Here is a 23,857-nt window from a genome sequence, read left to right as displayed (position 1 = left end):
ATAGTATTTCACCATTAAGTATGATTTAGTTGTAGGTTTTTTATAGAGGCCTTTTATCAGGCTCAACAAGTTTCCTTCTATTACTAGTTTGATGTGAGTTTTCAGTTTAATGGCTAATGAATTTTCATCACATGATTTTTCTACATACATTGAGATGACTTTATGACTTTTTCCCTTTATTCTGTTAATGTGAAAAATTACACTGACTAATTTTCAAGTGTAAGACTAACCTCGAATTCTTGGAATAAACACCACTTGGTCATAATGTTAAGGATCCATGTGTCTATGTTCTTGAGTGATACTGATTTATAGTTCTCTTTTGGGATTTAATATATTTCCTGGTTTTGGTATCAGAATTATGCTGGCCGCATTTTATTAAGTGGATTGAAAAATGTTCCTTCTCCTTTATTATCTGAGAGACAGTATTATTCTTTCCTTAAATGTTTGGTTAGATTTACCCATAAAGCCATCCAAACCTGTATTGTTTTGTGGGAATGTTTTAAATTACACATTCAGTTTCTAGAAATAGATATAAGGCTACTCAGATTTTCTATTTCTTTTAGTAGCAGTTTTAGTAATGTGTCTTTAAAAGAATTTTCCCACTTAATCTAAGTTGTCAAATTTATTAGTATACAATTGTTCATAACATTCCCTTATTTTCCTTTTTCCTTACATTCATTCTTTTTTTTTTTTTTTTTTTTTTTTTTTTTTTTTTTTTGCGGTACGCGGGCCTCTCACTGTTGTGGCCTCTCCCGTTGCGGAACACAGGCTCCGGACGCGCAGGCTCAGCGGCCATGGCTCACGGGCCTAGCCGCTTCACGGCATGTGGGATCTTCCCGGACCGGGACACAAACCCGTGTTCCCTGCATCGGCAGGTGGACTCTCAACCACTGCGCCACCAGGGAAGCCCTCATTCTTGATATTGACAATGTGTGTGTGTTCTTTTTTTCTTGATTAGTCTAGGTTTATCACTCACTAAATATTTTCAAAAATCCAAATTTGGTTTCAGTGGTTTTTCTCCATTGCCCATTTCCCATTTCACTGACCTATTCTCTTGATTATTTCTTTCTGCATACTTTAGATGCCTGTAATGCATCTCACAAATTTTAGTATGCTTTATTTTCATTACCATTTAAAATTAGTAAAAATATCAGTTAAAATATTTGCTAATATTCCCTGTTAGTTTTCTTTTACTTATAGGTTATTTAGAAGTATGTTGCGTTATTTTCAAGTACTTGAGGATTTTTCAGTTATATTTTTGTTACTAATTTCCATCTAATTCCATTTAGCCACAGAATGTACTTTGTATGATTTCAGTCTTTTTAACTTTGCTGAGATTAACACAGCCTGAAATACCATATATCTTGGTGAACATTCAATGCATACTTGAATATAGTGTTATTCTGCAATTGTTAGATTAAACATCCTAGAAATGTCAAGTAAGTCAGGTTGACTGATAGCATTTTTCAAGTTTACTGATTTTCTGTCAATTTCTGAGAGGGGAGTGTTGAAATCGTCATCTATAATTGTGTTTTTATCTTTCTCCCTTCAGTTCTGTTACTTTTTGCTTCATGCATTTTCAAGCACCGTTACTAGCTATGTACACATGTAGGATGTTATATCTTCTACATGTCTGACCCCCTTATCATTATGAAATATGCCTTGTTACATAATATTCCTTGTCCTGCAGTCTACTTTGACTGATATTAATAGAGAGCCATTCTAGCTTTCTTATAATTTGTGTTTGCAAGGTAAAACTTTTTGTATTAAAATTTTTTTAACCTACCTGTGTCCTTAAATTTAATGTGCACTGCTTATAAACAGAATATAATTGTCTCACTTTTTATTCAACATAACGATTTCTGTTGGAGTCTTTAGTCCATTTCCATTTAATGTAATTATTCTGATGTGTTTGAGTTTAAGGCTACCAATTTATTTGTTTTCAATCTGTCCCATCTGCTCTTTGTTTAGCCCTCCTCTATTTTGGATTGAATATATTTTTAGTGCCCCATTAATTTCCTCAATTTGTTGATTAGCTATATTTGTTGATTAGTTGTTCTTTTACTTTTTTCTATGGTTGCCAAAGTTTGCAATATGAATCTTTAACTTCTAACAATTTAACCCTGAATAAATATTAGAATATCTTCTGGATTAGAACCTTGTAAAAGTATACTACCATCTCTGTGTTATTATTGTCACATATTTTACTTCTACATTGTTATTTTTGCTTTCAACTATCAAATACTTTGAAAGAATTTATGGTATGAATAAAGACCTTTTAGATTTACCTATTAATTTACCATTACTTGTCCTCTTCATTCTCTCGCTTAGATCCAAATTTCTATCTGGCACATTTTTTTCAGCCTGAATAACTTCCTTTAATATTTCTGTAGTGCAGGTTTGCTGGTAACGAATTCTCTCAACTTTTTAGTCTGAAAATGTTATTTTGCTCCAATTTTTGAAGAATATTTTCACTAGATAAAGAATTCTAAGTTGACAGGTTTAAACACTTTTTTTCCCTAGCACTATTTCATTGCCTTCCTACTTTCATTGCTTCTGATGGAAAGCTGGTGATATGTTTTATCATTGTTCTCTTGTGTATAATTGATTTTTTCTCTTCTTACTGCTTGTTTAGATTTTATCATTGATTTTTAGCAATTTAATTATGACATACTGTGGTGTGATCTTTGTGGGCGTTTTTTTTGTTTTTAGTTATGATATACCATGGTGTGATCTTGGTGTGGTTTTTGTGTGTTTCTCAGCTCATAGTTTGTTGAGCTTACTGGATCTATGGGTATATTTTTCAAAATCTGAAAAATTTCAACCATGATTTCTATAAAGTTTCTTCTGCTCAATCTCTTTTTGCTCTCCTTATAGTACTCCAATTACACATATATTAGACTGACAGATACTGTTTCACAGGCCATTCAGACTATATTCATTTTTTTTCCAGGCTTTTCCCCTCTCTCTGTGCTTCAGTTTGAAGAGTTTCTATATTCTTGACTTCAATTTTACTGATATTCCCAAGTGTTTAACTTAGTGTTAAGTCTATCCAGTGAAACTTTCATTTCAACATTGTATTTTTCCAAATTTCTTTTCATAGTTTCCTTTTTCCATTGGGGTTTCTTAATTTGCTCCCTCATTATGTTCGAAGTTTCCTTTAAATCCTCTAATATATTTATAATAGTTATTTTAAGGCCCTTGAATTTTTATTCTGTGATTTTTCTCCTGGTTATGGACCATGTTTACCCAGTTTGCCTATCTAGTATCCGTTTTTTAAAAATTGTATTCTGGATATTATGGCTACTATGTTTTTGGGCTTTTGGATTTTGTTGTTTTTCTTAGAAGTGTCCTAAAGATGTTCCAGGTGGAAGTTTATTTGCAGATCATCTTGATTTTGATGTGAGTTTTTATATTTGTTAGGTCAGGTCTAAGGTAACCTTTTCTCCAGGACTAGATAAGCTCCATTTCTAAGTAAAATTGTCTTTCTGGAGTTTCTCCTGTATGTGTTCAGTGATACCTATTCACTCTGGCCAGTACTTGAATATCTCCTAGCCCTGTGTGTCACAGCTGCTTAGTAGGTGTTCTTTCCCCAGGGGCTCGTCTGTGATTACTTCATGGGGTCCTACTGTAAGGATGCACAATGGTTCAAGAAGACCCTGATGCATATTTCTGAAGCTCCTCTCAGATACACTAACCTACAAATTCTGGCTACTTCAGACTCAGTCATCCTTAACTCTGATCTCTTTATTCAGCAAGATGCCATGCTCTGTCTGGGCTCCCATCTCTGCACTGCAGTCCAGAATAGGCCTTCAGAAAGCTTGGGAATATAGGACTCATTTCATTTGTTTCTCTTTTTTAAAAGTATGTTGCCTGCTATCCAAATGGTTGAAAAGTCTTATTTCAAATATTTTTTCCAACTTTATATTTGTTTACAGTAGGAAGGACAGTTTGATACCAGATATTCTGTCACGGGCAGAAACAGCAACCTAAGCCGTCATTTAAGCTCCTACAGGATGTTTCCCTTGTTGGTAGCACAAGTACTTCGCCAATTTCCAGCCCTAGATTAATTCAGTGCCATTTTCTCCCTTTTTTTTCACTGATTTAAATCCTGAAGTATCTTTTATATCTGTTCTCCTCTTCTACTTCTTTGCTACTACACTAATTCAGGCTAGTATGACTCACCGGGACTTCACACAGCCTTTTAATTGGTCTCTCTGCCTCTAGCTCTTTTTATTCTGACATTGTACTCATTTTCTAGAATACAGATAATATTGTGAAACTTCTCCAAGTTAAAATTTAAAAAGAAAACTCTAATGGACTAAAAATTTAAATTTCTTATCATGGCTTTCAAGGCCCTTCATGGTTTCATCCAGTCTTCTTTTCCAGCACTGTGATTCTGTACATTCCCATTATACAACCCAGTTAAGGGATCAAACGTGACATGAACTTCCATGCTTTTATTTGTGTGTATTCACAATTTAGCACAAATATCTCCACTTATAACACGCTCCAACTTGGCTAGAAAAGTCTGATATTTTCCTTTAGCAGCATTTGTTTCCTAAGACTAGTTTGGTGTTAACCACTGCCCATCATCATTAACTTGTTTATATGTTTGCCTCCTCTGCCTATTATAATCTCATGGATGAGAAGACTGTGCACCATTCACCTTCGGATTCACATCTTTTGGCACAGAACTTGGCCTACAGCAGGGGCTCAAAAGGTATTTGTTAATTGAAATAAACTGCAAGTTCAGACGTTTATTATGATAACATATTCACAAATTAATAAACATAGATTCAGGTCAAGAGAAAATAGTAAAATGATAACAATATCAACTAACACTAACTAAGCACTTACTATGAACTTGGCACTATTCTAAGTAATAACTCATTTAATAGTAACAACTCCTCTATGAAGTAGGTTCTATAATTGTCAGGACCTAACCAATGAGGAAACTGAAGCACACAGAAATAACTGACTTGCCCAAGGGCCCACAGACAGGAAGTGACAGCTAGGTTTCAAACCCCTACAATCTAGCTCTCAAGGCCACATTTTACCTCTAACACTACTCAGCCTGTTCAAGTGATTTGAAAATAGGCTGACCTAAAGCTGGGCAATCATTCATTTTCCAGAACAAATATTTTTATGTAGTTGTCCCTATTTCACATAACCATTCAGGGTCAGCAGAGAAAAGCAAGAAACTGCTCCTTTTCCCAAATCTCTTCAACACCCACATTAGACAGGTGAGTAGAGAGAGTGAAAAACAAGTATTATTAAATGATATGCACGTGAAAACATTTACAAACCCTCAAATATGTACCACAGACACTACAGTGGATTCTAGGTTAGAATGACTTCATTGAGAGACATTCTCTAATTATGTCTTAAATATACATCTAAAAAAATCTGCCTCCTCCATTCTCTGTTCATTCAATGGCACTTAAGAAATTAAATACCGTTAAGAACCAAAAATTTCCAAATCACTGGCTCTATGGGAAAAATGATCTTTGAGAGGAAACTTTAAAAACAGTATGCCACTCTTTCAGTTTCTAATAAAATCTATAACATATTCCGTCAGAGTTGTGGTTCAAGAAAGTACAACTCCTAAAGAGTAATTCTATCTATCTAAATGACAAACACTGGGTATTTAAGTGGTAAAGGTTACTAAAAGAATTTGGCATTGTAATTTATCATACTACTTTGTTATACCTCCAATGAAAGATTCATTCTCAGCAATATCTCATACCTGAACTTCCTATTCAAATGGAATTAAATTCACTGTACATTAATACATACTTTGGTGGCAAGACATTGATGTTCATCTGATACCATCACCAACTGACTGAAATTATATTAAAGAAGAAGTAAGATTGATTTCAGTGAGTCTTGACTAAGTGGCTACCCCCACTGTTTAATATGATGGTTATTAATTTTTAAAACTGTTCTTGTCATTGAAAACCTAAATTAAACGTATAAATTTTTATAATTTAAATGTTAAAATGAATCCATCATAATTAAGAATAACATGAAAAATAAAATTTTTTATTTGAAAGGTTGAACATTCTATCGTAACTGGAACAGTAAGTGGCCTCTAAATAAATATTCATGTTGGTGTGGCTATAAAAATATTAACTTTATTTGCTGCCTCTGGTTATGTGAAGGCTTTAGCTAAAGAACCAAGGCAAAGTGGACCATTTGGCAATTATCCTCTAAATCAGGGGTTGCAAACTATATGCCTAGAGGGCCGTGGCAGGTCACTTAAATGAGTGAAGCAGGAAGGGTCTCACTACACCCACAACCTTATGAGTGGAGAGGACTGAACTTCACAGGAGAGCTTAAAGCTCCATTAAAAGTGTGCAGTTGCCACTCTGCTCTAGCTGACTGCTTGCTGTGCAAGAAAGCAGGCTCAATGTTAACTTCTGATTTTTTTAAAAAAGAGGTCAGAAATTTTATGTGAAATCTCCTGATTTAAAAATGTTAGCTGAAGTGCTTTTAAAATACTGTATTTTGAGGTTTATCAACCAAAATATCTATGGCTCTTAAAAAGTAGAATGAAGTGAAGAGTACTTTGGCAAAAAGCAGAGAACTGAGGCCAACATCACACCAACACCAGGGAGGACCCCAGGCATGGCATTTTAAATGGGTGGAGGGCTCTCTGTCACTTTGCTGCTCTCTCTAGAAATTTCCCTTAAACAAGATTCAGCTTTAATTCAATAAGGGCTCATTTGGAATTGACTATGTTAGCAATGGAAAGGAAAGACCCTCCCTCTGGTGCTGTAGCATCTCCTGGATTGGGAGGAAAATGAGGGGAAATGAGAGCAAGTATTAGAACCGAGTTTCTTAATATTTGCTTGAGTACTCCTGGACATTTATGGAATAGGCAGGCACATTTAGAAAGCTTATACAATTTGTCCATGATAAACTCATTCTTTTATCTCCCAAGTCAGAAGGCACATTAAGACTTGTCAATTTGTTCAACAAACATTTATTGCGTACTTACTACTTGCCATGTACATAGGCACTAGGGATAAAAACCAAATGAGTCATGCTTACAGCCTAAAAGGGGAGACACGTAAGTAAACAGACGATTAAAGTGCAGGGTGAAGAAGTGTTATAAGAATTATGAATTTGTGAATGGTAATGATGTGCTGTACCCAAAATGTCTAATCAATCAGCAGAGGAGAAATCATGGAGGGTGTCCTGGAAGAAGTAGCACCTAAAGAGCAAATAGGAGATATAATCCTTATTTAAAGCTTGGTCCATGCCAGGCACTGTTCTAAAAGCCTTATGTTTATTAACTCATGTAAATTCCCACAAGAACCTTAGTAGTATGCATGCCTCATATTATCTGCATTTTATAAATGAGGAAAATGAACACAGGAACTTGCACAGGGTCACATAACTATAAATGTCAGAACTCAGATGCCATGTTCTTAACTCCTATGTATTATTTACATGTTTCTATTTCACAAAATATAGAATAATTAGGACTTACTATAAGTAGTTATGATTTGATGATTTCATTGGGATGGGGAACACTATAGAAACAAATACCTTGTCTTTGCTTAGGACTGCCTTGAATTATGTGAGCAATTTTTCTAGATTCAAGACAAGTTCTAGATATTTTGCTTTTCAAAATTTAGAATGAGCTGAAGTCACGTAAGATATAGACACCAGTTTGATTTTTTCACATTAGGATTTTTTTTTGAAACAGCTACATGTAATTTTCATGCCTGCATCTCCTTTCTTTTATATTTTCTATTGAGCTGTCTCAATGGGGATGAGAAGATGAGGTAGATAGATGAGCGAAGACACATTGTCCCACAGGGCCTATTACAGCTATTTTCTTTTTAGTTTAAATAGTACATTTCTTATGTCATTAGACACCTGGCACTGCTAGCACATATTCCTCTTAAAGACTCATTTATTAAATATGAAAGATTGTTCAATGACGTTTACTTCCTATATCAGCAAGATATTTGTGTGGTTTACTTTTAACAGACAATATTTTATTTTCAGATACTGTATTCCCACAAATGCCACTGGATGGAGGGTACACTGTGTGTGTGTGTGTGTGTGTGTGTGTGTGAAGATTATAGCCATGTACAGAATGATCAGTTCAGATTTTCATATGATATCCAGAAACTTCAGAGTTAGTTAACTGACAAGGGTGACTGAACTCACAAAAGCAAGGTAATGACAAACCTGATTGATTAACCACACACAGAATAGTGTATTAGTCTCATATATGGTTTAGCTCTTGGAAACCACCTAACACTGAACTCTAAACAATCTTAGATGAATAAGGAAATCATACCTAAATATAAGAGGATGAATATAATTTCATTTGTAAGGACTAATGCACTTCCTTAACATCTTAAATGATTTAACTTTAATAACTGAAGTATTTGCATTTAATCTTTGTGCATTTATGAGTGTTTAGTACACAATGAATTAAAATAATTCTACTGCAAACAGAAACCATCAATTTATTCCAAAATCCAGCACCTGTTACTGGGCTCAATCTTCAGGTTTTCCAGACTCAAAACCTCAAAGTCATCTTTGATTCCTCCCCTCTCTTTATATCTACTTGAACATGAAGCCCAGTGGATCAGCCTACTGAAAGCAATGGTCAGGATGCTCTCACGTCTCCGTCTTCCATTCACACGGCCCACTATCCTGACTCCTTCCTCATACACCAAAACTTGTCAATGAAGTTACTAATGGCCTCCTGATTGCCACATCCCAAATACTTTCACATCTTGACATTTTCTCTTACCAAAACTTCCTTGGTTTCCACCACACTGTACTCTGCTTCATGATTCACATCACTTTCTCATTGTTGCCCTGTCTCCTTCATGAATTCTTCTTCATTTGCCCACCCTTTTTCTTGGGTAGGCCCTTGTATTTCCTCCTCTAGCCTCTTTTGTTGTTGCTGTTGCCATCCTTACTCTCTCTGCAGGCAGGCAATTTCATCACTCTCATGACTGTAAGTGCCACCTGTATGCTGAAGAAGCCCAAATATCCAGCTCATACCTCTCTCTAGGACTCTAACATTATGTACCCCCCAAATTCTCAATATGAATGTCTCAGACTGTTTTTATCAACATTTCCATCTCCCCTTTCTAACCGTGCTCTTTCTCCTGGATTTCTAGGTATTGATTCTGTCACCAGTCATCCAAAGTAGAAAGTCAACTGAGAGCCATCCTTGACTTTCCTTCTTCTTCATTTCTGACACCTAATTAATCTTCAATTAAAATTTTTAGTTATTTTTCAACTCTGTTTCCTCATCTTCACTCTGATTTCTATTTCCCAACTTTAGGACTCATCTCTCTTACACCTATATCATTCATCTACTCATCCATCCACTTACATAATTATTGAGTGCCTAGGAGGAGCCAGGTACTGCTGCTCTCTTACCTTCTTGTGACAACGGCACTGACTTTCTAACTGGTCCTGCCGGCCTCCAGTCTCATCTTTCCCACCCATCCTCCAAAGCGATGTTCTATCTAAAATGCAAATCTGACCATGCCCCCCTGCTGCAAGCCCTTCAAAAGCTCCCTATCACCTATGAGATAAAAGTCCAGCCTCCCTGCCTATAAATATAAGGCCTACCAGGAGGTTGCCCTGTTTTCTTCTCCAGCCTTACTACTTCCCTACTATTCTGGTCTCTCCTCAGCAACACTGGATTATTATATGCCTACACATCTCATGCAGCTACTCTTAATGCTACTCTTTCTGTTCTAGGAATACCACCCCCACTTGAACTGGTTAGTGCCTTCTCTCTTCTTATAATCTTTCAAGGCCTAGCTCATGCATCCCTTCTTCAGAAGCCCTTCTCTGATCACTCCCCTGGTGCTCCATAGTTCACAGTGGGTCCTGCTCTCACAGCATGTACCACATGATATGGAAAAGGTCTGTTTAAATATGTCTTAGCTCATTGGACCATAAGCTTCTGATGTTACCTTACATCCATTCCTCTACTGCTACTGCCCTAGTCCTCATTAACCCTAATCTGGAGTACGGCAAATGTTCTCTCGATCTCCATTTACCAGCCCCTCTAAGCCATTCCAAATGTCACTACCAGATTAATCTTCCCAAAGCATAGAACGGACTGTATGTTCCTCTCCAAACCAAAAGCTTTAATGGCTTCCTTTTCTCTGCTAAAGTGGCTCCCAAAGAGTGGAATATGCACCGTTTGTGAAATGGTTTTAGATGGTACATGGGCATGGCATTAAATGACTACAGATCACAGAATAAAAATTTCCGTCCATCAGTTTTCTTTCAATTCTAATTATGCCCAAGAAAAAGCTTGAACATGTATCTAGCTCTTGATAAACTCTTGTTAATAAAGAGCAGGCCTCAGGACAGAGCCCTAAACAGGAAACAGTACTTAGTTAGACTTTAAAATACTGTTTTGTTTTCAGTATCTTTACTGTTATGGTTAATTTTTATTTCTGGAAAGTTATACTGGTTTTCCATTTATAAGTGTGATATAAAGTTTTTTTTTAAAATAAATTTATTTAAGTCAAAAAAGGCTGAGTTGGTTTAAAGGAGAGTATTATGTACATACTGGAACAGGTAGTACACAAACATGGTAGTCATGAGAGTAGTATTGAAATGACTAAGATTTGAGAAAGACTAGTCAGTCGTATCAGGCCCAAACTTATTAGCCTGTAACCTACGGCTTACCTACTTATATATTATGCTGCTTTAGGTCTCAGAGGTTACACAAATCTCCCAAACTGTATCAGGCTCTTGGATTATAGAACTGAGGTTTCCTTAAGGCTATTTTAAAAAATCTGGCAACAATGATGAATCATTCTCTGTTCTCCAAATATGTGCCACTTTCCAGCCTCTATGCTTCTACTCATGCTGTTCCTTCTGCTCGGAATGCTCGGTTTTTCATTTCTACCTGTTGAAATTCTACAGTCCTTCAAAGTCCATGCCAAGTGCAATCTCCTTCATGAAGCCTTTCCTTGTCCTGCAGTCAGATGGATTTCTTTCCCTTTCACTGTACCAATAGCACTTACTCTCTCTACTGTGCTTCCAATCACAGTTTTGGTGATATCCTAGATATTCACACCATTATATTCTCCCATCTAGTAGATCTTAAGCTCTTTCACTGGAAGTAAAAGAAGAGTATACATTTCTATTCATTTTTAATAGCACCATGGAACTTAAAAGAATGCCTCATACACAGAGTAGGCCCAGAATTAATATTTGCTAAAATAAATTTAATATTTTAAGCAATATTCATAACACTTACGATTTTGCGTTTGATCATGAAGAGTGGGATTTTTGCATGAAGAGGGGTTGAGGACAGTTCCTTATGGACTGTTGATAAATACAATCTTCTTTTTATGTTCCTTAAATCAGTAATTCTGAAAAAAGAGAGAGGAGAGAAGTGAAGATTCCCATCAATATAATAACCACACTTCTTTGGATAATCATCAAAATAATATAATTTATTATATAGGCCCTTTCCAACAGGGAGATCAAACACAGAATTTAAAAATTGCCTTTTTCTTTGAAGAAGTAATAAAAATTCTTCCTTAAGTTGAAAGTGTTCACAAGCCTGAGTGTATAAATTCACTTAATATGCTAATTTATTTCAGTACTCTACCCTATATTTCCAGTCTTCCAGCCTATGAAAAAATTCAATTTGTTTGAACTGAGAAACTGCTAGCCTTTAATAACCATGCTTGTTCCAGCTCCTTAAGCTTGTGTTATCTTGGGACATTCTGTCACCTACTAAATAGGAAAACATTATGGGTTTCTTTCTCTAAAAATGCACCTGTCATTTTATATACACTCTTAGTCTGCTTATAGACAGACACAAACCGCTGACTGTCGGTTTCACTTTCCAAGCACATATCTTCGAACCAGAATTATAATACACAAGTTTACTGCTCACTACTCAGGTCAACCCGCAGTGATAACAAGGACACTGAATTTGAACATCTTTAATAGATTTAGACCACAGCCATGATCACAAAGATTAGGTCTGATTCAAATTGATAGAGGCTCATTTTTATGTTCTGCTTCCTTTAGGTCTCAGAGGTAACACAAAAGGCTTAAAATCTCCAAACCTGTCTCATGCTGCTATATTGAAGAATTGATGCTTCCTTAAAAACTGTCTTTTTATTGGAGAAGAGTGATATTTCCCCCATTTTTTAGCAACTTTGTCTAGGTGTACTAATTGCTAATATTATACAATTAGTAATTCCTCAAAAAGACATTTCATTCAAATATACTGCTACCAATATTTACAGTGTAATTAACTATAGTGTAAATCAACACAGCCTTCTCCAGACCTCTTCCTTGCCTCCTATTTGCACTTTTCTAATCTCATTATTTCTTTCCTCTAAAATACTAATACATTTTTCTTCTGTAGAAAAACTATCATTGAACAATGTTAAGAGTAAGTACAGCAAAAATTAGGTGACATGATTTCAAATATGCCCCAGACCTAACAATTCTACCCTACCTGCATAAACAATATCATAAAAAAAAAAAAGGTTCTGATGAACCTAGGAGCAGGACAGGAATAAAGACGCAGACATAGAGAATGGACTGGAGGATATGGGGAGGGGAAAGGGTAAGCTAGGACTAAGTGGGAGAGTAGCATTGACATATATATGCACTACCAAATGTAAAATAGCTAGCTAGTGGGAAGCAGCTGCATAGCACAGGGAGATCAGCTCGGTGCTTTGTGACCACCTAGAGGGGTGGGATAGGGAGGGTGGGAGGGAGGCTTAAGAGGGAGGGGATATGGGGATATATGTATACATATAGCTGATTCACTTTGCTATACAGCAGCAACTAACACAACAGTGTAAAGCAGTTATACTCCAATAAAGATGTTGGAAAAAAAAAGCAATAAAGCCTTTCAATCCACGGTCAGATGTAAGGTTAAAGTGCAAAAGTGTTAACACTACTGAAATTCTACACTTACACGTATAAGTAAATGTAGAATATTTGCCCTAAGGTAGTGTCTTCAAAGTGGGATGAGCACATGGGAGAGGAGGAAAATATTAGAACCATCTTTCATACCATCCTTTTAAAATGTTGTATTTGGGTATGTTTCATTACATATACAGTACAGCAACATATTTATATATGTTTGAAATAAATAAATTTACCCATGTGGTTAGTGTGCTCAAACATTTTACCAATAGGATTCAGGATCAAATATGTCTGGAAGGCCTTGTCATAAGGGATGCTATTAAGTCGCTTCTATAAGAAGTTCTGATTAGGAAATAAAAGGAAAGACTATATAGCGATTCTGGAAAGTAAAAGAGAACAAAAAATTCCCTTGCATCAAACAAAATGTTTGATTGCAACAACCAAAAACTTACGTGAGACACAGTTTTGCTTTGCTTGGAGGGATAAGACTATGTCATTTTCATTTGAGTTGGTAAGGACAGAACGCCAAACAGAGGAACATCTGAGTATAGTCCCATTTTATCAACACATGGAACAACAGGAACATTCATTCATTCCTTCCTTCATTCACTCACATATTCAACAATACTCCCTGAGCCAAGCAACATCCTGGGACTATACTGGGGAATACAACAGTGAAAAGGTCAAGGTCTCTACCCTCCAGGAGCTTTTATTCTAGTGGAAAAGGCAGGTGAATAAAGTATAAAGAGACAAAATAAATGCACGTTATCCTAAATGCAATGAAGGAAACAAAAAAGAGACTGAACTAGAAAATAACAAGAAATGAACTCCTTCAGACAGTAAAGTCAGCAGGGCTAGGAATTAATAGGTAAGGGAGGGACATGAGGTAGAAAGGAGAGGTAAGAGCCAAATCACGCAGGGCCTTTATGCTAAGGTAAGGGGTTTATAAATTTATTTTGCACAATAGGAAGCTATAAGAGGGTCAACATTCTACCATGCATGATGAATGGATATCATAACAATAAACAGATATGGTCTCTTTTATTTATTGGGGTAAGATCTGAGTAACTGATATGTACAGATTTTAGTGATCAATCTCATGTATTTTGGTAAATGTGTACACCCATGTAATCATCACTCCAAATAAGACATAAAACATTTCCATTACCCTAGAAAAGTACCCTCCTGGTCCCTTTTAGTCAGTTCTCACTCCTGATTTTTATCACCATAGATGAATTTTGTCTGTTCGTGAACTTCTTATAAATGGACCGATGTAGAATATACTCTTTTGTGACTGGCTTCTTTCACTTAACATGAAGTGTTTGAGAGTTATCCATGTTATAGTATGAGTCAATAGTTCTTTTTTTAAATTGCTGAGTCTTGTATGGCAAAACAACAATTTATTTATTCATTCTCCTGTTGATGAACATTTGTTTACAGTATTTGTTTTTTATAAATAAAGCCTGTGTGACTATCTATGCTTGAAGAGTCTTCTTGTGGATATGTCTTTTCATTCTCTTGAAAATCAGGAATGGGATTTCTGGGTCATTGGGGAAGATATATGTATAACTTTATAGAAACAGTTCTCCAAAGTGATTGCAGTGGTTCCACATCCTCAGACTTTAATGTTAGCCAATTCTAGTGGGTATGAAATGGATACCATTGTGATTTTATTTGCATTTCTCTTATGAATAATGACATTGAATGCTTTTATATGTGTTTACTGGTATGTCTTGTGAAATATGTTAAGTCTTTTACTCAGTTTTTACTGGTTGTTTTCTTACTATAATTCTAAGAGTTCTTTACATATTTTAGATACACGTCCTTTGTCAGATATATCTACATCTATAGCTATAGCTATATATCTATAGTGAGTATTTACTTGCCTATTATCTTAATGGTATCTTTTAGAAACTTTTTATTTGGGGAGTTCTCTGGTGGCGCAGTGGTTGAGAGTCCGCCTGCCGATGCAGGGGACACGGGTTTGTGCCCCGGTCCGGGAAGATCCCACATGCCGCGGAGCGGCTGGGACCGTGAGCCATGGCCGCTGAGCCTGCGCGTCCGGAGCCTGTGCTCCACAACGAGAGAGGCCACAACAGTGAGAGGCCCCTGTACCGCAAAAAAACCAAACCAAAACAAAACAAATTTTTATTTGGAAGTAATCTCTAAGCTAGAGGAAAGTATCAAGAATAGCAAACAGAAGACTCATATGCTTTATCTAGATTAGCTTATTGCTTAATGATGACTTTTAATTAGCAGAAGTTTTTAATTTTCATGATGTCCAGCTGATCATTATTTATAGTAGTGCTTTCTGTCTTAAAAAATCCTCACCTAGTCCAAAGTTGCAAAAGTACTTTCCTTTGTTTCCTTCCAGATCTTTATAGCAGTAGTTTTTACATTTAGTTTTTACATTTACATCTACGATCCATCCCACATCAAGTACTTTATATTGTGTGAGGTACTGGGTGCGGTTCTTTTCTTTCTGTATGTTTATCCAGTTGTCCCAGCACTATTTATTAAAGACTCTTCTTTAGTCACTGAAATGCCTTGGTACTCTGTTGAAACTCAATTGACTATAAATGTGTGTGTGTGTGTGCACGTGTGTGTCTATTTCTGGACTCTCTATTGATCCATTTGTTTCATTTATCCATTCTTACACCAATGTTATACTGCTTTGATTACTGCAGCTTCACAGTAAGTCTTAAAACTAGGTAAAGAAACTCTTCAACTTGGTTTTGTTCAAGGTTTTTTTGGCCCTTGCTTTTCCATATAAATTTTAGGATCCACTTATCATTTTCTGATAAAAAAAAGCCGTTGAGAGTTTAACTTGGATTGTGTTGAATCCATAGATCAATTTAAGGAGAACTATATTGAGTCTTCCAATCTACTTACATGATATATCTCTCTATTTATTTAGGCCTTGTTTAATTTGTTTCACAATGTTTCATAGTTTTCATTTTAGAAGTCTTGCATATGTTTTGTTAAATTTATTTCTAAGTAGTTTATTGTTTGATATGACTGAAAATAAATTTTAAAATTTCATTTACCAGTTGAATGCTACTAGTATATAGAAATGCCATTGATTTTTGGTATACAGACCTTGTTTCCTGTGACCTTACTTAATTCACTCATGAGTTCTAGTAACTGTTTGGTAGATTCCTGAGAATTTTCTACATATACAATCATGTCTTCAGTAAATAAAGACTTTTACTTTTGCTTTTTTCAATTTTTATACTTTTTATTTATTTTTTCTTACATTACTTCCCTGGTTAGGACCTCCAGCATATACTAAACAGAAGTGATGAGAGTAGAAAATCTTGCATTGTTCCTGATTATAGTGGGAAAGCGTTCACTATGTTTCTATTAAATATGTTAGATGTAGGTTTCTTTTTTCAGAGGAAGTTCTCTTCTATTTCTAGCTTTTTGAGAATTTTTTTTTAATCATGAAAAGGTGTAGAATTCTGTCAAATGCTTTTTCTGCATTGATTGAGATGATCCTATTGTTTTTCTCCTTTATTCTTTCCATATGTTGAATTATATCAATTGATTTTCAAACGTGAAACCAACCTTGTATTCTTGGTGTATATTTCAATTGTGCTAGCATTTTTGTTGAGGATTTTTATACCTATGTTCATGAGGGACACTGGTGTGTAATTTCCTTACAAGATCTATGTCAGGTTTTTTTGTTTTTTTGTTTTTTTTTTTTGCAGTATGCGGGCCTCTCACTGCTGTGGCCTCTTCCGTTGTGGAGCACAGGCTCCAGACGCGCAGGCTCAGCGGCCATGGCTCATGGGCCCAGCCGCTCTGCGGCATGTGGGATCTTCCCGGACTGGGGCATGAACCCGTGTCCCCTGCAGTGGCAGGCGGACTCTCAACCACTGCACCACCAGGGAAGCCCTAAAGAGAACATGTTTTAATCTAAACCTAAACCTCTTCCACAATCACAACCAATACTTCTATTCCATTTTAGCAACTTAGATGAACAGTCCTACTCTGTAGCCAATCACTAGAAACTATTAAACTTTGAGGTCTTCTATTCAAAATTTCCTCCTGATTCATTAGTTCATTCAACTAACATTCAGTCAATTCCTTAGTGGCACAGTACAAGGCACTAGAGACATGGAAGTAGCTAAGACATGGAAATCATATTCTAGTGTGGGTGCAGGGGAAAATAATTATTCTTAAGTAGCTGTTTTTAGCACATTCCATAGACATTCCTTTATTAAATCTCACATCAATCCTTCACTGCGGGTAGTATATTCATCCTCCATTTTTTAGATGATGAAACTAGACTCTAGAAACCAAGACAGCTTCTAGTCCATAGACATACAGCTAGTAAGTAGCAGAGACAGGTATTAAAACTTGTCTCTACAGAATCCATTGTCATTTCTGTGACAAAACTGTATGTCCACTACTATACCAGGCTGAAGCTCTTCCATTCATTTATGCTGAGTGACTACTATTTGTCAGACATGTTTTGACAGCGACAAGAGTGCCTGGTTTCTGTCCTTGAGAACCACAGCCAAATATTTTCAATAGAATACTTGTTTATCAGATAAAAACCATGAATCCTTTCACTTCTCCCCCCTTTTCACTCTTTTAGAACCGTTTTCTGTTCCATTCTGGATCCCAGTTCTGAATCTAATCTTCCAATAGGTAACAAACGTGTGCCTTCCAACCACTATACCATGTAAAGCCTCCTGAAAGGGTGATCTCAAAGTTTGCAAGACTGGAGTGTAATCTGTTGGAATGTGGTAATTCAACTAAAGAAAAAAATCTACAAAGTATCAGAAGGTTGTCTGCTCAGTACATAATCAGAACAAGTGACTTAGACTACAGTATCTGATACGTACAGTCCCCAAAGGTATTATTACCATTATTAAATATTTATTATTTATTGGGCATTTTCTATAAGCCAACACTGTATTAAGCACGCTCTATGCATTATCTCACTTAACCTTCCCATAAACCCTACAAGATATCTACTACTATTATTTCTACTTAACAATGAGGAAACTACGGCTTAGTATGGTTAAGTGACTTTCCTAAAGTCACATATCTATCAGAGTACAGTTTAAACTCAAATCTAATTGATCCCAACATCTACATTGTTAACCACATGCTTACTTTCTTCTGGGGCAGGCACTGCCTATAAACATATCCATAGCAGCATAATCTTTGCTCCTGGGGAAAAATATTTAATATCTGATGGCTAAGACCCTTACCCTTCACTGTGTTTAGAAGAAAAGAGCCCAAATTTGCCTCTCTGTGTGTGCGTGTGCACATCTTTTTTCCATTGACAAATTCTTCCTTTAGATTTGTTTAAAAAACCCTCAGATCCAAGAACTATTATCTTACAATTAAAAGCTCAGAGGCTAATCTTACTTTACTCATTTCCATGTTCTTGCAGGTCACTTCACTGTCTCACCATAGGCCTCATATACTTACAATCCTCTCAGCTATTAGTGAGGGCCACCGAGAACAACTGATTGCTTCCTATCCTTACCATCTAAGCTTCATCAGTCCAATTAGCTGTCACAGCCTGTCAAAGTCACTTCCCAAATAGTTTCACATCTGTTTCTTCCTTTGGCTTCTACAGCTACAATGCTAGTTCGGGTCACTTGTTGCTTTAAATATTCTCCCTTACTAGTCTCTCTACCTCTAATCTTTTATCTCTCAGTCCATTCTTCATGTGGACCAGCCATGGGGACTGAACATCACGCTTTGGCTCCATTTCCTTCTTTGTCATCCTATAGCCTAAGGAATAAAGTCGAAAATAGAGCTCCTTATCTTGTTATTCAAGGACCTCCAAAATCTGACCCTCAGCCATTACTTCAATATCACCTTTCACCATGTTGCTCTCCATGTCAGACATCATATAATAAGAGTACAAGATGCAAACCAGGGGGATTTCAGAGATATCAGGAGAGAATATCAGAATTAGGGTGGGAGAAAGAGTGGAGTTGCAGAATAAAGCTAGGGTTCGGTTGTTGGGAGTCTTAACATGAGATACCAAGAAGATCTCCATAGGGGAGAAACCGAGGCTGTAATTACAAACAGAAAAGGATGGGAAACGGAAGAGCAACAGCTAAATCCCTACCATGTGCCAGAGCCTGTACATCATTTCACCAGTGTTATTTCATTTATTCCCCTCAACCGCTCTTTGAAATAGGAATTAATAGTTACATCTTACTAATGTAGTTAAAGGCTCAGAGACACTACGCCACTTGTTCAAGGTCTCAGAGCTAGTATGTGGCAGAGCTAGAAATCGATCTAAAAAGACAAAGCAAGAGGAATAAAGGATGGTAGTTGTCTGGCTTAGTGTTTTTGAAAGGTTACTAGGAAGAAAAGGGTGTGTGTAACAGGCCTGCACCCCATTCTACCCCTTTACTAAAGGGCATTCCAGAAGAGAAAGGGACCAGCCAAAGCTCCTTGTAAACATGACTGATCTTTCGGCAAATACACTAATGGTATTTATCAGGGTGAAAGTCCTTAATGAAATACTTTTTGCTGGATGTACCTGATCTGTCTAGGACTTCTTGGAATTCATGCACTCACGGGGCATGGCTCCCTGGAAAATGTCACATAAGCCATAAATGTAACAGCTCCCATTGGGTGAGGGATATTCTCTCAGAATCACTCTCTCAGGTACTACTTAAGAGAAGTCATCTGTTAAGTGTGGGCCTAAGTGCATTGAGAAAGGACTGGAAGACTTCAGTGGCAGTCCTGCATCTCTTTCTGCTTCACAGGTACTTTAATACTGGCTAAAATCTCTGAGTCTTTTGAGTCTGTTTGACAATTCAATCCTTTGAGCTATCTCATATGGCTGGTTATGTTGTGCAGCCTCTTGAAAAACTACACCCTCAAAAGCAGATTCTGAGAAAAGGACATAGGTGCCCATAGTTTAGGTGATTCCATGAAGCAGGAATGAAGGAGCAGGAAGAGGAAGAGAGCAAAAGAGGAAAGGCCAAGATCAGGATGCACTGGCTCCGACACTGCTACCCAGGGGCTCCATTCTACCAGGGTATCTGGAGGCAGGTACAGAACACTTCCCAGATGATCCATTTGAAGAATGGGAGGTGGGAGCCTATATCCACTGACTCCCAATCCCCAGTGGTTAAGAGTTGCCTCTGGGGGGCTTAACTCCCCAGTATTTCCAAGCTGTCAGGCTTCTACTGCATCAAAGAAGCCCCTGGGTGGCACTAGATAAGGGATGCTGTCCAATCAAGCTTGCACCAAACTGCTCACTGCAGCTGCAGCTGATACCAGAGGTGGACCCAGAGGACGTAAGGTGGGACACTGGAGTGGGCTGCCACAATGACAATACCAGCATTCTTGCTCCTACTTAAACATACTCCATTCTCTTGTATTTTCATGGCTTTGCTTATGCATTTCCCTTGGAAAGTCCCTTCCCTCATTATGCCACTTGAACTATATTCATCCATCACAGTTTGGATTAGATATGCCACCTCCTCCTTGAAAACGTCTTGGATCTGTCAATTAAAAATAATCACTTTTTTTTTTTAAACTTACAACAGCATGTTTTCAACCCCTAACACTGAATTCTTTTCATTCCCCCTTGGTGCTCTTAGGTCAGTAACTATAGTCCACTTTATAGGCCATGATAGGATGCAAATCTTTTCCTTTGTTTTTACAGGTGAATAACATGTGGTCTCATATATCTCAGTTTTACCACTTGCTAGTAACATTTTGAATTTAAAAGGGTTACTAGAATTTGGTATTGCAAAGCCCATTTTAGAGTTTAAAGCAGTCTCTCATTCTAAATTCCACAAAGAATTTGTAAAGTTCCTAATATGCAAATGTACAAGCACAAGAGAAGTAGAATTTCTGCAATTTAGGGGAAGGACAATTTGTTACAAATTCATCATCAAGTGTTGTCATCTTGAGTTGATTGTAGTTTTCAAGAACTGATATATATATATATATATATATATATATATATATATATATATATTTTAAATAATAAATTGTTATTATTTTAGACTACTCATTATCAACAAGTGGGGAAATAGGCCATAACACTGAGCAATAACTTTGAAGCCAGAGTTTTTGGGTAAAAATTCTGGCTTCACCATTTCCTAGCTTTGTGACAATAGGCAAGTTACTTAACCTTTTGTGCCTTAGTTTCTTCATCAGTAAAATGTGGAAAAATAATAGTACTCACAAGATTGTTGTGAGGACTGCATAAGTGAATATACATAAAATGTTTAGAACAGTGCCTGGCATACAGAAAGCTCTATCTAAGTACTAACCATTATCAACTTGGGGGGCTGTGGATTGTTTACTGAATGCTTTGTATTTTTGGCCTTTAATTTTCTAATAACTAAAATTTGACTGGCCCATACGTGACAACATAATCCTCTACTGATGTCCCAACCTCCACAATGGAAAGTGGGAATGGGTGGGGCTGTGAGCCAAGACATCTTTCATCCTGCCGTGGTGAGTCTTGGTGAAAAAATATGGGTGTCACTGTAGGCTGCTACCTACAGTCTGTTTCTTCTACTGGCCTGAAAGGTCTCTGATGACTGAGACCACACCCTGGTTATCACAGCATCTCACAGAGCTTGGTTCAGAGTTTTGTAGTTAATTGGGAAACAGCTGCTCAACTGTCTTTGTTGAAACCCTATTGGAATCATATATTTGCATGACTATTTATTAAGCACCTACACGGTGTCAAGCCTGGAAGGAGATACTGGGGATATCGCAGTGAATAAAATGAAGTCCCTGCCCTCATGAAGCATGTTTTAATAGAGGAAGACAGTAATAAACAAGAAACAAATAAACAAGTACACATATGTCAGCTCTCAGTAAGGGCTATAAAGAAAAGTAAAGTACAAAAAGGTGATAGAGATGGGGTGGAAAGTATTATTTCAGAAGAGGTAGTTAGGGAAGTCTTCCCAAAGAAGGTGCCATTTGGGCAAGAATTGAATGAAATGGTTGGAACCATGCAGATAGCTGGGAGATTCCAGACACAATACTCCTGAGGACTATGCAGAAATCTGTTCCTCTCTGTAGCAGGTCTTCCAATGTAATCCAACAAATATATATTAAGAAAGTTGAGTCCCCTGGGCTGTAAAAGCTTGATAACCACACAATGGGTGCATGGCATGACTGCCCTCGTGGAGGTCAGGTGTTGGTTTGAACAAAACAGTTCTCAGTCAAATCTATTATGGTTCTGACTTCTGGAAGAATTTCTAAATGATCATGTGCCCAGCTTAGGACAAAGGTATTAGGACTAAGCCACTCACATGATGATGAGGTTTTATTCTACTGTCTTTGTAAAAATAAATATGCAAACATTATCTCATAATCAAGAGTAGTTGGTTTTGGAGGGAAAACAAAATCATGTGCTAAGCTTAAATGGTTCTGAAAGTAAGCTGAATTGCTACTTTAAAAAATTAAAATTAGTCATTCATGAGAGAGAGAGAATATAAATGCATATATGTGACTACTTAAAAGCTTCATTACGCTTATATGCTTTTTTGGGGACAATTTAGTTGCTGTAAGGAAGGCTGCTTGTAAAACATCTCTTCCCTTGTAATACAGGGTTGATTTTCACCATCTAAAACCTCCTGTGACCTAACAAAGCAGAAAAAGACAAGCAACAGTTGCAACACTACTCTTACACTTAAAGACACATTTTTTTTTAAAAAAACATATAGGAGTTAATACATTTTTCTTATATCTGTTACTGAGAATTCACAGCTAAGGGTCAGCAATGTGATAGAAAAAGTAATGAGACCACGATGAGAAAAAATGGGGTAGTCAACAGGAAAATCAATCTCATTTATTATAATATTCTAGTGATCAGCAGGTGTATAACTCTCCCAGCTATGGTCATTAACGACATTCATTCCAAACTTAACATCTACATTTGCAAACCATTTGAAAGTAAAATTACTTTTCAATTCAATTTTCAATTCACCTTTTTATCTTCATCTTTGTTTGACAATGTTTTTTTTCACAGTGGCAACCTCAGTGAGTATCTGAGTAAATGGTAGCAACCTTCCAAGAGCACAGATAAACTCATCTATTCAGATTACCTATTCACTTTGCTTCTGTATACACAATGATTTTTTAAAAACATCTTTATTGGAGTATAATTGCTTCACATTATTGTGTTAGTTTCTGCTGTATAACAAAGTGAATCAGCTATACATATACACATGTCCCCATATTCCCTCCCTCTTGTGCCTCCCTCCCACTCTTCATTTCCCAGCCCTCTGGGTGGTCACAAAGCACTGAGGTGATCTCCCTATGCTATGCAGCTGCTTCCACTGGCTATCGATTTTACATTTGGTAGTGTATATATGTCCATGCCACTCTCTCACTTCTTCCCAGCTTACCCTTCCCCCTCCCTGTGTCCTCAAGTCCATTCTCTACGTCTGTGCCTTTATTCCTGTCCTGCCCCTAGGTTCTTCAGAACTAATTTTTTTTTAGATTTCATATATATGTGTTAGCATATGGTACTTGTTTTTCTCTTTCTGACTTACTTCACTCTGTATTACAGACTCTAGGTCCATCCACCTCACTACAAATAACTCAATTTCATTTCTTTTTTTTTTTTTGCAGTACGCGGGGCTCTCACTGTTGTGGCCTCTCCCGTTGCGGAGCACAGGCTCCGGACGCGCAGGCTCAGTGGCCATGGCTCACGGGCCTAGGCGCTCTGTGGCATGTGGGATCTTCCCAGACCAGGGCACAAACCTGTGTCCCCTGTATCAGCAGGTAGACTCTCAACCACTGTGCCACCAGGGAAGCCCCAATTTCATTTCTTTTTATGGCTGAGTAATATTCCATTGAATATATGTGCCATATCTTCTTTATCCATTCATCTGTCAATTGACACTCAGGTTCCTTCCATGTCATGGCTATTGTAAATAGAGCTGCAATGAACACTGTGGTACATGACTCTTTTTAAATTATG

The 23,857-nt window shown here is 37.0% G+C and overlaps 1 protein-coding gene across 2 annotated transcripts in view; it reads right to left on the bottom strand.

Moving 5' to 3' along the window:
- Nucleotides 1–23,857, bottom strand: part of CFAP20DC (CFAP20 domain containing) — a 268,258-nt gene that overhangs the window by 164,498 nt on the left and 79,903 nt on the right. For both annotated transcript variants that reach the window (XM_065885868.1, XM_065885870.1), the window contains exon 5: nt 11,273–11,387. In XM_065885868.1, the coding sequence (XP_065741940.1) occupies nt 11,273–11,387 (115 nt within the window). The remainder of the gene's footprint in view (nt 1–11,272; nt 11,388–23,857) is intronic.

This window comes from Phocoena phocoena, chromosome 10 (assembly GCF_963924675.1).
Source record: "Phocoena phocoena chromosome 10, mPhoPho1.1, whole genome shotgun sequence".
Classification (NCBI taxonomy): Eukaryota; Metazoa; Chordata; class Mammalia; order Artiodactyla; family Phocoenidae; genus Phocoena; species Phocoena phocoena.
Note: the sequence above shows the minus strand (reverse complement) of the source record. Positions and strands in the feature narration are given on the sequence as shown.